General features: G+C 49.9%; 3 protein-coding genes across 6 annotated transcripts; 2 read left to right on the forward strand and 1 right to left on the reverse strand.

Annotated features, from left to right (window-relative positions):
- The first annotated feature begins 192 nt into the window (after window positions 1–192).
- LOC129588020 (disintegrin and metalloproteinase domain-containing protein 22-like) lies at window positions 193–1,989 on the forward strand. The gene has a single exon (XM_055482018.1). The coding sequence runs from the start codon at window positions 193–195 to the stop codon at window positions 1,987–1,989; it is 1,797 nt and encodes a 598-aa protein (XP_055337993.1).
- A 652-nt stretch (window positions 1,990–2,641) lies between these two features.
- Window positions 2,642–11,534, forward strand: LOC129587969 (epidermal growth factor receptor kinase substrate 8-like). 4 transcript variants are annotated; one of them, XM_055481952.1, is made up of 12 exons: window positions 2,642–3,463; window positions 7,370–7,595; window positions 8,064–8,138; window positions 8,384–8,511; window positions 8,569–8,813; window positions 9,082–9,236; window positions 9,297–9,536; window positions 9,711–9,799; window positions 9,864–10,241; window positions 10,338–10,444; window positions 10,509–10,716; window positions 11,020–11,534. In XM_055481952.1, exons 2-12 carry the CDS (start codon window positions 7,415–7,417, stop codon window positions 11,236–11,238), a joined length of 2,025 nt encoding a protein of 674 aa, XP_055337927.1. In that variant the 5' UTR covers window positions 2,642–3,463; window positions 7,370–7,414; the 3' UTR covers window positions 11,239–11,534. The 4 variants fall into 4 exon arrangements, with proteins under 4 accessions (XP_055337927.1, XP_055337926.1, XP_055337924.1 ...); XM_055481951.1 differs by having other exon boundaries at window positions 2,642–3,459; XM_055481949.1 differs by lacking the exon at window positions 2,642–3,463 and adding an exon at window positions 5,867–6,062.
- A 237-nt stretch (window positions 11,535–11,771) lies between these two features.
- LOC129587993 (trypsin-1-like) lies at window positions 11,772–13,977 on the reverse strand. Its single transcript, XM_055481985.1, has 6 exons — window positions 13,884–13,977; window positions 13,694–13,828; window positions 13,299–13,443; window positions 12,718–13,138; window positions 12,351–12,430; window positions 11,772–12,289 (listed from the first exon to the last, which is right to left on the reverse strand). Exons 1-6 carry the CDS (start codon window positions 13,951–13,953, stop codon window positions 11,974–11,976), a joined length of 1,167 nt encoding a protein of 388 aa, XP_055337960.1. The 5' UTR covers window positions 13,954–13,977; the 3' UTR covers window positions 11,772–11,973.
- Between the last annotated feature and the right edge of the window lie 427 nt (window positions 13,978–14,404).

A 14,404-nucleotide genomic window follows, 5' to 3' on the forward strand; every position in this document is an offset into this window, starting at 1 on the left:
TAAATTACCAATTCAATTATCAATATTTATTATAATGCTGGTCTTTTCTAATAACTGATTTTATTAATTTTTTTTTATTAAGAGATTTATTAATCCAATTAAGTGATTTATTCGCTATTTATTAGTACTAAAATTATTTATCTATTTATCTAACAACAATTTTAATTAACATTTTAATTAAACTTTTAGTTAATGAAGGAGGGCACCGCCTGTCGGCCGGCGGCCAGCGACTGCGACCTGCCCGAGTACTGCAGCGGCCGCGACAGCCGCTGCCCGGTGGACGGCTTCAAGAAGAACGGCCAGTACTGCGAGGACGGGAAGAGCTACTGCTTCAACCGCACCTGCCAACACCTGGACGGGCAGTGCGCCGCCATCTGGGGCGCCGACAGCGCCATGGCCGCCCTGGACTGCTACCGCAAGTACAACGCCGAGGGCATGTTCAACGGCCACTGCGGCCTCCATCCCGACGGCACCTTCCGGGCCTGCGAGCCCGGCGACCTCCTGTGCGGCAGTGTGCAGTGCCAGGGCGGCACCGCCCACCACGACCACTTCACGGCGTCGGCCTCCGTCATCACCCACAAAGGTCACCCGCTGGAGTGCAAGACCCGCACCTCGGAGGGCGTGCAGATGGACAGCGTCGACGTCCTGCTGGCCGCCAACGGCACCAAGTGTGACGTTAACCGGGTGTGTCTCGCCGGGCGTTGCGTGGACATTGTCCCGCTGATCCAGGCCGGGACGTGTCCGGGGAGTAACGCCGTGACCTCCTGCTCCGGACACGGGCAGTGCAGTGACCTGAACCAGTGTTCCTGCGACGCCGGGTACGGCGGCGACGACTGCGCCCGGAAGACCGCCGCCCGGCAGGACAACACCTCTGCCCACTCCCGCCACGTCCCCAACGCCCCGCCCATCCGCTCCAGCCGGCTGGAGTTCAGCGAGCTCATCGACAACTTCATGATCCCCATCATCATGGCGTCGCTGATCGCCTTCTTCCTGGTCTTCTTCCTGGTGGCGCTCTTCTGCTACAAACAGCGGACCAGTGACGGGTACGACGGAACCCTCCCGGAGCCGGAGGACATCAGTCTGGTGGCGACGAAGCCGCCCCTGCGGAGTCCGGTGGCGAGCTACGCCTCCCTGAAACGCAATGACCTTTCCTCCAGCCAACTGAACCCCGAACGCCGCAGTCTCCTGTCGGACGCCGGGACCTACCGCAGCTACAATGGCAGCTTCAGCAGTCACCACCGGACCTACGCGCCGCCCTCGTCCACCTCCACCCAGCAGCTCCTCCCCATGGAGGTCCTCCGCGGGCACAAAGACGCGGCGGTGTCGCCGTTCGTCAAGCGGCGGCTCTCCAGCCGGCACAATCTCACGGTCCCGCCCTCTCCGGCGTGGGGACACGTCGCGCCGGACGAACGCCTGTCCGACGAGTGGACCTCCATCTCCGACGAGTTCAACGGCACCCACGAGTACTGCAAACCGGGTTCGCTGTACACCGAGACCGCCCTGATCACGCCTACTCGCGAGACCTACCGCGACTCCCTGCGCCGGAAGAACCGCCACAGCCCCTCCAGCACCGTCCCCCCGGAAACCCGGGAGGTGGCGCTGCAGGTCAACCTCGACGGGTTCCCCGCCGGGGAGGAGCGCCCGCTCAGCGGGTACCTCCCGCCGCTGCCGCCGGCCATGCGCGACCTCACCGTGACCCGGGTCATGAACCCCCTCCCGCGGGTGTCGGTGCAGCGGGCGGAGAGCCCCGAGGCGTTGTGGCACGCGGGAGTCTCGTCCCGTTCGCCACGCCTCCTTCACCATGTCAACTCCATCATCCTGCCGCAGCAGCACGCCCCGCGCCACGCCCCCTTGACCGGGTCGCCGCGGCGGCGCACCCCGGCGTACGTCATGCAACCGCCGCACGAGGGGCAGTGGAGCGACAGCGACGAGTCCAGTGATAGCAATCATCTGAGTGTCAACCATCTGTCGCATAACGTTCGCATGTAATGTCGTGTACGATTCGCTGGCTTCTGATTGGCTCAATAAAGTGTCGTAATAATTGATCATTAGGCGCGTCGCTTCTCATTGAGACACTGAACACGCACATTAACAACTCGCGCAACCTTTATGTACGTACAACTGTCTTGCTTCTGATTGGCTCAATAAAATATCACAATAATTAATTAATAGGCGAGTCGTTTCTCGTTGAGACAGTAAGCACAGCTAACACACACACTCCAGAAAAACTCGCGTAACATTAATTCAGAGTGAAGGAGATTGCAGAGCGGAAGATTAGCTCTACACCATCGTGTAGCGGCAATACACGCTGACCCACATTCTACCCGGCCACAGCCGCGTTTTTTTACCGACACATACCAAACAATTCTAAACACACACACACATCGGCCATAAACAACGTTGTCCTCGTGCTGCTCTGACAATCAGCGCAACAAGTCGACAATCCAACGATTATTCTACCGGTACGACGCGCTGTTCTCACGTACATGCATACATGGGAAAACCGGTTTCGCCGTGGTGCAGTTAAGCGCAGCGAATGTTTGTTGCTTGACGATGCAGCTGTCGGCGGTGAGCGCGCACGTGAAGCTGCATTTCATCTTGACGCTAGAAATCGAGACTATAGAGTTTGGAACGCCGATGTGCAGGATCGTGTAATCATAGTTTCCTTGTAAATACTTGCAACGCTGACGCAAAATTCTCTGCCTTTCATTATTATTATTATTATTATTATTATTATTATTATTATTATTATTATTATTATTATTAATTTTAATACGCCCGAAATTTTTTGGACATTGCAGTGTATCGGATTTGTCGGATATTTTTTAATAATTTATTTTCCTGTTTTGAAATACTGCAACCGCTACCACACATTCTCTTGCCTTCATTATTATTATTATTATTATTATTATTATTAGTACGCCGAAAATTTGGAGGATCTGTAGCGTATCAGATCCGCCGGATATTTTTTATACGATTTATTTCCTTATCCCGAAACTACCGTGTATATAAAGTGTCTCTGTATCTGGCAGACGGATTAATTGTGAGCCCAATACATATCATAATATTCTCCGCACTTCCTGCTGCTGGGTTTGGCGCCTATACGGCAACAGGCAAATGACCTCGTCGGGTGGCTGTGTGTTTTTTGCATAGATCGGATGCAGCGTTAGCAGTGCTACCTGCAACACTCCGGCCTTTCATTTCTCTCTCTGTCTCTCTCACTCTCTCGCGCAATTCATCAAGCCATGAAATAACAACCTTGAGCTGCCGCTGCGCCGCCACTGTAGCCGACCATTTTCTAACACACAACCCACTGATATCATTTTTATTTCCTCCATCAATTTCTCCACACCCGTGTGTGTTGATCATTCCCCGCGTTTCTCTGGATAAATATTGGGAATTACACCGGAAATGTACGCTGCCGTGTCGCCGGGATAAATTCCTCGACGGAGTCACGAGGCAGGTTTGTTTTAATCAGACAGTCGGAATCCCCTGGTCCGTGCCAGTTGTGAGTTGGCTGTTATATGCTGTATTGATTAACCTGGTTTTGGCAGCTTCGCGACCTGATTGAGGTGGCGCTCGAATGCACACTATAATATCGAAATACTGCACGTAGCGCAGCTGGGCCAGAACGTAATGGTCCGAATTTTATTTGGACGCAGAAGAGTGTTATATTCTCCCGGGTGACAGTAATGAGTGTCTCTGACAAGCGAATATAAATTGCCCATATATTCCGTGCCGGTAGAATCTTATACTCTCTTCTTTAACACATTTATTCGCTGTAATCATTATATTATGCGGACACCGCGGGAGGCGGCTACCGGCCGGCGTAAATGGCTGACCACAGGAAATAATGTTATTGATGCCGCCGCGGTGTGTAGCGAATGCATAAACAACCGCCCCATCCGAATATTATTTTGTGTAATTATATGATGCCGATAACGTTGACACCGCGGCTTGATCGAAATAATTCATTTGCGCCGGGAATGAATATTTTGTAGCGATTATGCGCAGCGTCCGAATGCTGTGCGTGTCGAGGACGAACGGTGGAAATGCAGTGTTGTCCCGGTGTTGACAAACATTGCAATTGGTTCCGCTACTGATCACCGCTATAAAATGCGTGTATTCGCTAGCATTCCACCGCGGTGCTTTCGCGGCGTTCGCGCATAGCAGGTTGCAAGTGACGGCGAGTTACAAGCGGCAATTAAGAATGTCCTGTTTGTTGACGGCGGCGCTGGTTGAGAAGCCAACCAGCAAACGTGTTAATCGAAGAATTTTATAAAATTAAAAACGAAGTCGCGCAAAAAGGTGAAATCGGCCAGTCGGTCCGCGGTTTAAAAATTGATTAATAAAATTAGAAACCGTGCGCAATATGAAAAATTCGAACCGAGATGCCCTCGTTTGAGCAATTTGTGTTAAAACGAAGCATCTACTTTTTTCGTCCGACTTCATAAATCGTTTGGCTATTTAGCGGGTTAGGGTCTCGTTCGTTATCGTAATTAACCAGACCACAACTTAGAATTAAAGAAACTGAAAAATCAACCGATCGGTCCGCGGTTTGAAAATTAATTATTAAAATAAAAAATACCGTGTGCAGCAAGCGCATAAATCGCCAGCGCCGGGTTCGAACTGCGAAGCGCTTGTTTGCGCAATGTGCGCTGAAACAACGCAGCCACGTTATTTTAACATTGATATAAATTCCTTAATATAATCGCACTACTGTAGTATTTTCATACGTGTTGATGTAAAAGCACGTCTAGCATAGTCAAAATGGGAAATAAAAATAGCAAATTAATGTGCAGCGCTTGATTGGCGCGGGACGCTGTTGGGTGCTTGTAAACCGGCTTGGCAATGGAATGCGGAATAGATATGCTAAACACGGCGTGATTAGTCCGTATTTGCCTAATCCAATAACCAACCAGCACGTACAATAATTATTAAGATTTTCCGGAGAATGTCTGTATAGTGTCGCCGGCGCAATATTAACGCTAGCGTCACGGGAGATGCTTGGCCGTGACCTGCTGCACCCGTACTCTTCCCAGCCCGCCCCCGCAGGCGGCGGCAGTAGCGACAGGTGCAGTTGCCGCGACTGCATAATCCAATTATAAACGGCTCATCGCCATGCTGACGAGTGGAGAGCAGCCACTCAAAAATCCTCATTATTTCGGCAGTGTACATGTGTTGCCGTGAGTGTGCGACATATTCCGGCGTAATGGAACCGGTTGTCAGTGCGCTGTGTAATGTGTATGCGATTGTAGTCTACATTGTTTTGATAAAGTCGCTCGTCAGTTGTCTTGTTAAGGATCGGGCATTCTGAAGTATATATCTCGGAAAAGAATGCCGCAAAGTTTAAAATTACACGTACGGAGAAAAACGCGTCAAGATGCTTTCTGCGGATGATTGATCAGCGCAACAGCAGGTTTATTTTTAAATACATCGCAACTTAGTAACTATAAAATTGCTTATACATTCTATCCACAACTTAACAAGTAATTAGTTAATCGGCAATATCACAGCCATAGTCACAACAAAGCTGCGTAACGTGCAATTGTTTTTAATCGGTTAACACGACTGACGAATACTATGGTAGAAAAAGGTTAGGATGCTGTGTCATTCAAATTGTTTTGTGTGTCTTCATGTACTTTAGCAAGGGCTTTGCTGGTTGCACGCAAATTGTTAGCCGCTGCTACGGTAGTGGCATTTCTTCAGCAGGAAGTCATTGTTGTGCACGGGGCGATAAGCAGGTCCTTTCTCTGTGTGTTGTAAGAGGAGGGCCTTATCATTTCAGCACTGATAAGCCGCGATTAGCCACAATTCCAGCATGCGCAACAGCAATTACTCGGTATACACTTCATGTACACTATAAGCAACAATTAGCTTCCGAGCTGATTGTCAGCCTACAACAGGCCCATCACATACGCGCACATCCCACCACTTTGTAACTATACTGTGTATCTGATATTTTTCTGGATAGTTGGGCGAATTTGCTAGTTTACGGGATTAATCGCCTCCAGCATCTTCAAGCTGTTCCTGTGCAGGTACAGAGTAATACAGGGAACTAGGTAGTACTGGCTTTCGCGGCCATGTACACGATTTTCTTCCGCTACACTGTATACAGTTCCTAGCATCAGTGTTTTTATTACAGTGTTGTATTAATTAAGTCTTGTTACCTGGAAGGAGAAACTACCGTAGTTTACCGTACTTTTATGTAAGGTTTTTGGATGGGGAGGGGTAAAAATAAGGGGGGTACTGGAAAAAAGAAGAGTAGCGTAGGTCTTTATTTCAGGATTCGTTTAAAGCGGTTGGGTACAAGTTACAACAGTGTACTCTACTTGATAAAAAGACGATATTACTGGAGCTCGTTAGCAAATGGTTGTTTCTCCTCTACCAGCAGCTGCTTTTTGTCGTGATAGGAAGGTACTGTCATGAGAACCCGGGACAATTAATTTGCTGCATAGATAATCAGCGTGCGGAGTTATGATTATAAGCGTGAGTCGGTGCATCGATTCAACGATCAGTCAGTCAAAATCAGCTGCAGCGGAATTCGCTCAACGCGTACGGCAAGAATATCGCGTATTAATTAATGCTACACTATCATAGCATTTCTGTTTGTAGAATGGTGATTGCCGGTTTGGTATGATCGAAGTTCACACACACACACTGAAAGCGTATTGCCCATGCTAATTCCTACCGCATAACAGACACGCACCGCGGATTATAAAGCCGTACCATGTGTCAAGCTCCAAGACTTTTCAAATTTTAAAATTCTGAACAGTTTGTATAGTTTAATATGCGTGCCATGCAGTGCTAGCACGGCGGCCGTTGATGAGGCGGACCGCAGATCAGCGCGCCGAACCGAATGAGTAAGAACAGTACACTAAGAAATTAACGGGTCCTGGCGCCGGCATCGAACGGACACTCCGCTGCCGTTGATTAATCAGCGCGCACTAATTAATACACGTATATTAACACATACGGGTATTGGCTGCAAAAACCGGCAATTTTCACCCGTTATTTTACATACTACCGGTCCAAATAACGCCGCGTTGTGAAGCCGAATAATTGCGGTCCAGAATCGCTGAATAAATTTGTCACAAGATACTTGTCGAATTGAGAATCGAGCGGTGTGCAGTTGTAGCGCGTGTAACAGTAATAAAGTGCGTTTGATGGATGGGTTCGCTCTCAATTCTTCTTCAATGTATCTTGTGATAGGCGACAACTAATGACTCACGGTCACCCGGCGCGTCTAAATGTAGGTGAAGCGCGCGGATTCTGGTCATAACGTTACTACACGCTTTACACAACAGCCACTAGATAAATATTTTTTTCTATTTTTTGTTTTTATTTGCTGAATTTTAGCGTGTTGTAGGTTGAATGCCGGTATAATTCGCGGTGGACGGCGAACGTGTGCGGAATGAGTCGCGACAACTCCTACGAAGGCCGACTGCCCCACGGGGGCGGCGGGGCGGGGGCCAGCGCGGGGGCCAGTAAGCTGGCGCTGAGCAGCATGAAGGCCAACGGGCACGGCCATCTCAACGGCCACGCCTCCCACGCCCGCCCCGCCCACAGCGCCAGCAGTGCCGGCTACTATTCCGGTACGTCCTGTGTAAATCACTTTCCTGTCCAGCATAACTAGATTTTTTAAAAAGCACTACGTTGAAAATTTCTAGTGAAATAAATCCAGAAACTTTCGCCGCTTGAAGCCATTGCAACCGCTCGGTGTGGCGGCGTAATGTGAATCTGATCTTAAATTTTTTTAAACAATTTCTGTTTTTTCCTTTTTGATTTTTGTCCGAAAATTTAACTTTCTCTGCAGGACTTTTCATATAAAAATTAAGACAAAATTACAAGTATGTTGTAAATGTGTTAAATGGAACCAGACTGATGCAAAATCGAACGTAGAGAAAAACGCGACATAAATCGAACGTGAAATAGTGCGAGTGTTAATTAGTTATGCCGTACCAAAATTGCCGGTGGATGGCTGAGTAATATAACGCGAAGATCCCCGGCCAATTGCCTATCGTAAACAAACTTGTATCGTGTGATGACAATGGTGGCTGCAGGTCAGTCCGGCAGTGAAGACGGCGCCCTCTACACCGTCGACCATCTGGCCACCTTCACCGTCGGGGAAAGTTACGGTGAGTGATGGAATGAAGCGTGAGCAAGACAACAAACAATTTCTCGTTATGGCGCTGCAGCGCAATTAAAGCCAATCATCCGGCGCGTATATGTGCGATTCGGCGCTTATACAACTCTGGTGTAGACGAGCTTATCATCATACCCAACGTATTCGAATCCTCCTTACATATAAACATATTTATGTTCATGCTTGTGCATTCAACTAAGGAAACATCTTTCGCATTACGCAACGCTACGTTTGCAGAGTTGGTGCATCCGCAGGACGGGCTACGCCGGCTGCGGCAGATGGAGAAATCCAGCGGGATCTGGACGCAGCGAATGTATCTGCGCGTGGAGCATAACTGGCTGGTCATTATCGACTACGAAAACGGGGTACAACCCTTCCCTTATTTAATGTGGAATTGTTAAAATTAAGCTAATCGGTTAAAGGACACCGTGGAGCGCTTCCCGATGGAGTTAGTGAGCCAGCCCAGCCACTTTTTAAGCCAGGATCCCAAGGAGCTGTACAACAACATCCTCTTGTTCACCGTCAAACCCGATCCGCGCTCCAAATTCAACGCCGGCATCTCGGAGATGCACTTATTCCACTGCCTCAAGACCTCCGCCCAGACCATCGCTGACAGCATCACTCTGCTCTGCCGGACTGGGCTCAACGGCGCCGACAAATCTTCCTCGTAAGTTTCGCCACCTGGGTATATATGCGCTATATAAAGAGTATAATATACGCACGTTGAATTGACCTTTCCTCGTTTATGTGTTCATATACTGTCTAAATCGTATAAGATCTGTACTAATGTACTATTGTATCTGTACTGTAATTATTGGGTTAACTTCTGCATATACATACACGGTACATAGTGCATACATATATAAATCGTACACGCATATATAGATCGTATATAAAAAAATCGTATATACGCACCTTTCTCTCTCCACATACAGTGCCAAGCGGAAAGGCGACAACGGCGTCCTAGTAGGCGCCGGCCTCCTAGCCATGTCCTCCATCCCTCCGCCGCCCGCCAACCCTCCACCCGAACCGCCGCTCCAGGGCGGTGTCAATGTTAAGGAGCGGGTCGATGTCTTTAATAACATCCTCGGTACATCCGCAATTAAAATGTTCATATAACGACGGGGGATCGATGAAAAATTGTATATAGGAGAGTCGCGTAACGGCCGGCCGATGGGACGCAGTTACCTGCTGCAGGAGGCCGACAGTGAGTCGCAGTCGCAGCGCAGCGACAGTACCAGCACGAATTACGAGCGCGACGTGGCCATCCTCAATCACTGCTTCGACGATATTGAACGTTTTATCGCGCGGCTCCAGTACGCTTCGGCGGCCTACAAGGAGCTGGAACGCCGGCGCCGGCAGCGCAAGAGCAAAAAGAAGGAAGCTGGCGGTCAGTAAACGAACAGCTGTATACAATTTAAAAAAAAAATTAATAAAAAACTTAGTAAATTTTAAATTCAAAATTTATTAAGTTTTAAATAAATAAATTGAAAATTCAAAATAAAAAATGCTTTAGAATTTGAAATTATAAGCTGTTAATCAAGGTTTTCTTCGTTCAAAACAGACGGAATGCTGTTAGTCCGCGCACGACCGCCCGCGGAAGCCGAGTTCATCGACATCCTGCAGAAATTCAAGCTCAGCTTCAACCTCCTGGTAAGTCGCCCATTCCCGCGCATTTCCCGTCTGCCGGTGATTTTTCCATGATGTTCTTCCTTAGGGCAAACTGCGCTCGCACATCCATGACCCGAACGCGCCGGAGCTGGTGCACTTCCTGTTCACGCCGCTGGCGCTGGTGGTGGACGCCAGTCTGGACGCCGAGTACGGGCCGTCGCTGGCCGGCAGTGTCGTGGCGCCGCTGCTGACGGAGGAGGCCAAGCAGCTGCTGCTCAACTGTCTGACCAGCAAGGAGAGCGACCTGTGGCTGTCGCTGGGCGAGGCCTGGAGTCAGTCGCGCGGCCACTGGCCCGGCCATGTTCCTACCTACCAGCCAGTCTTTCATGACGGATGGGAGCCCAGTATTGACCGCGACCTCACGCAGGCCGGGGCGCTGTATAATGAGCGGCTGCGCGGACGCCTGGAGCACAACTGGAAGGAGGTCCGTCGCGTCTACAACGTGCTTTTTTTCAATAAGAAAACATAAGAAAACATAAGAAAGCATAAGAAAACACCGAACACGCATTCTATATATTAGGAGCGGGATTTCGAGCAGGACAGCAACGGCGAGTATCCGCCCTACTCCGACTACCGCCACCATCTGGACTCCACGCCCTCCCCGTCACCCCGTCAATACTCCGAAAAGTACCTCGTTTATTGCCAAGAAATTATATCTAACGTTACTAACGGTTGCCTATTTGTCTGACAGGGAACGAGACCGCGACCGGCACAGCGACTTCAGCGACGGTGTCGGCTCGGAGAACGATTATGAGCGGCGCCAGCGCCGCTTCGCCGGTGACCTTTTGGAGTCCAAAGCCGCGTCCTCGGCGTCCACGGCCAAACTGGTGCAGGTGCAGCACGCCCGCGCCGGCCGCAACGACAAGGAGCTCAGTGTGCAGGAAGGCGAAATCCTGGAGGTGGGTGTGGCTCTGCCGCTAGTGTCTATGACCTTTATGGGTGCTCGACATCCGAGGTGACCTTTATGGTCCCGTCTTACGTTGCGCCTTAAGCTGCAATGACCTTTAGGGTAATATGAACTCGCGGTGACCTTTAGAAGAGGTTCCCGGGGTCCTTGAGATTTACGGTGACCCTTACGGCACCAAGGGTCTGAAGTAACTTTAAAGATGTCGTAGAAAATTTAAGGGTGCTTGGAGCCCAACGTGACCTTTAGGAGTGGTTCCAGGTGGAATTCTACTAGACGGTGCGCATATGTGTTGCAGGTGCTGAACGACAGCCGAAAGTGGTGGCAAACCCGTAACAGCCGCGGCCAGGTGGGCTACGTGCCGCACACCATCGTCCGCGCCTACGCCGGCGACACGGCCGACGACGCCTACGCCTCCGGATACCCGGGTGCCTCACCGTCGCAGCGGAGCCACCAGCGCTCCGGCGGACAGCTGAGCGGCAACCGTTCCCACCGCGACCGCCACCGCTATGATTAACGCGTTTCTTACGATCGTTATTGTCGATATGAGCGCTAGTGTCGGCGTGATGCCGGCTGAGCGTGTTTTTGTAGGTTTTTTTGCTCGGGCGTGAGCAACTGCTGACCGGTGCTTTTTTGTTTGTCTTACGCTGTGCAATATGTCGACGTGACGGGGCGTGTCACGCAGTGCCGTTTGTTCTGGTTGTAATTTATTGTTGTCCGCTGATTACAGAGAGACACCGCGCGATTTTACATAATTTTGACGGCTGTCTGTGGACGATTGCTATTGGTCTTAGTAAAAGATACTGGTTTATTTAGGGATTTGACCCGGTACATAGCACCAAATGCGTGTACATCCACGGGAACTTTCGCTGGCGCGCACTCGCAAACACGTTTTCTGCATTGCTTAACGATATTTTGTAGAGGTAGCGCATTCGAAGCTCTGGCGTTTCGTTGGGTTTCAATCGATTCCTAAGTGTAGCTACAATGTATCTGGAGTATGAATGAGTGATGAAAATAAAATTATATGCTGAAAACTATAGTACAGCATTATTTTTACTCGCGTAATCAGCTCATAATATGTCTTTGCTACTCTGTATGTACATCGCAGTAATAACCTTAAAGCTGCAATTACACAACTTACTTGAAAGCGAGTTAGTTTCACCTGATTGTTGCAGACGTTAAAGCGGATTAAATAAATAGTCAGTATAAACAATAACAACGCTACTTGCAATAAGTAATGGGTCTGTTAGTATTATAAGCAGTATATCTTATCGGCATACTGCAGACAGCGCTGCGGTGTGCCGGGCGGAAAGTAGGGAATCTCCGGGCAGCTGATGCCGTCGGCCAGTACATAGCACTCTTTGGCTTCGGCCAGGATGTGGCTGCCCCGGCATAGCAGCATCCCCGCCAGCCGGACACAGCTGCCTAGATGGTCGCCGCTGAACGGACGCCGGGGCGGATCCAGCGGCCGCTCACTGTCCTCATCATCCTGCGCCGCGGTCTCCTGATCGATCCAGTCGCGGTAGTAGCTGACTTTGGTAAAAGCGTCCGCCGTTCCCGAGTGGCACCTGCGTATAACGTACAGAATAACCACACACTGGGCTGTTACGGGAGATACTGTCCGCTTACAATTCCACTCCGTGACTGGTGATGCCGATTAAATACGGGCCGTCACGGCGCCGCTCCACCAACGGTCCGCCACTGTCGCCCTAATCAAGAACAGAAGCCATCACGCTGACACACTGCGCTACGTCTGATAAACCCAAGAAACGTTCCTTGCACCACCAGTAGCATATACATACACATTACACAACACACATATATACATATACATATATCATGTACATATACACACATTTAATTATACAAAGTGTTAATCGTAACTATACATACAGTATATAAGTACGTACATATATCGAAGTATATAATTATTATATATATCTAATCCGCAGACCGACTGGCCGATTTTCCCATTTTGCCCTACATTTGTACATACATTACACGTGCCGGACTGGGCGTTGCCCGTGCAGATCTGGCTGGTGGGGATGTCCTTGCTCAGTGCCGCACCGCAGCGCTCGCGATCCACCACCCGCAGACTGGTGCTCAGCAGCGTCGGGGAGCCGGACGCCTCCTCTTGGCCTTTCTCCGTGACGCCCCAACCGGCCGTCTGCAGCGCTGTCCCGATACGCGGGTCCGCTTCGCCGCGCGCCGGCAATCGGATCCCGGAGACGCGCGGGATGCCGGCGGCGCTGCGTTCCAAGCGCAGAAGGGCGATATCGTTGGGCACGTTACCCGCTTCGCTGAAGCGCGGGTGCACCGTGATGCGGCGAACCGCGATGAGGTTTGAGGCGCGGATGTTCGACTGCTTAGAAACGCCTACCGCCACGCGCAGGCGGCTGGCGGGCGTAGTGTAGCCTCTACAAAATAACTTTCTTGAACCTCTAAAAGATAATTTTCTTATACATGAAGATCGATTGACCGCTTTCGCTATATATTTCGAACAAAGCGAAAGGTCACCATGGCGGATGGGAATATATTAACGCCATTTTTTCCCCCGTGTAAAGTCCTCACTCTTACCGCTGCTGCACACAATGCGCGGCCGTTACCACCGTCTGTAGATCCATCAGCAGCGATCCGCCGCAGTTGTGCTCGTAAGTCCCCTCGAAATTCTGTTGCACACTGACGATAAAGTCGAAGGCGTTGGCCGCCGCAGGCGTCCCGCCTATGGCATAAAAAAGGCTCTACCGAATCCATCAACATGAGAGTTGAATCGTATACCTAATTACTGGAATTAAGTAATCGGTTACCATAATTATGGTTAATACAGACCGTATTGCAATTAAACAACCGAAGAAATAATATAATTACTAAGAAACCTAAATTGTTGGTCTTATTGTATAAGAAACGGTGCTGGCAGCCCGTTTTTTAAGTAGAGACACCACGTGACCAAAATGAACGGGACGGTAATGTACCGATAATCCGTTGGGAGCTGCTGCGGAAGCCGGAGCGGCGTGTGGCATTAACCGGCGCTGCCGGACGCGCGTAGGAAAACTTGACGGCACCGCCGGCGGCCGGGCGGACATCCTCCCGTATCCGCGATGGACTGCCTGCAATCATCCTGGCTGGCTTAAAACAATTAGCCTGTTAAGAGGACAAACGTACCGTGACAGACAACCAGCAGGCATCCACCCAGCAGCCCGGCCCATCTCCACCACGCCGTAATCTCCAACATTGTAAATTCGTTATGTGCGTAAAGAAAGACTGACCGTGAGATTTGACCGCTTTTTCTGGCTTTATATTGCTTTGTTTATGGGCGTTTGTGACGACACATGCGTAAGCTTTCCGATGGCTATCTTGGTGGAAATCACGCAAGGCCCGTCCGGATGGGTGATGTCATGCCGGTTCGTCAACGGCGAACAGCCGGCGCGCGACTGCGTCATTGCACAGCCACAGCCACAGACGACACAACGCGGTACAATTTGTCCAGTTTATAATAAAAATACAGTTGATGTACAGCTTACAAAGCGGTGATCATGATACAGTTCTTCGCCTACAAATATTCCTTCAGTGATTAGTATCGCTGCATATATACCAAGCAGCACTTTGCGCTAGGGTACCATCGTGACCGGAAGTCACGATGCACTTCATGCAGGCTCGTATATTGTACTCTTAACAGCCTAACC

Source organism: Paramacrobiotus metropolitanus, unplaced genomic scaffold (genome assembly GCF_019649055.1).
Source record: "Paramacrobiotus metropolitanus isolate TYO unplaced genomic scaffold, Prichtersi_v1.0 Parri_scaffold0000027, whole genome shotgun sequence".
Taxonomy (NCBI): Eukaryota; Metazoa; Tardigrada; class Eutardigrada; order Parachela; family Macrobiotidae; genus Paramacrobiotus; species Paramacrobiotus metropolitanus.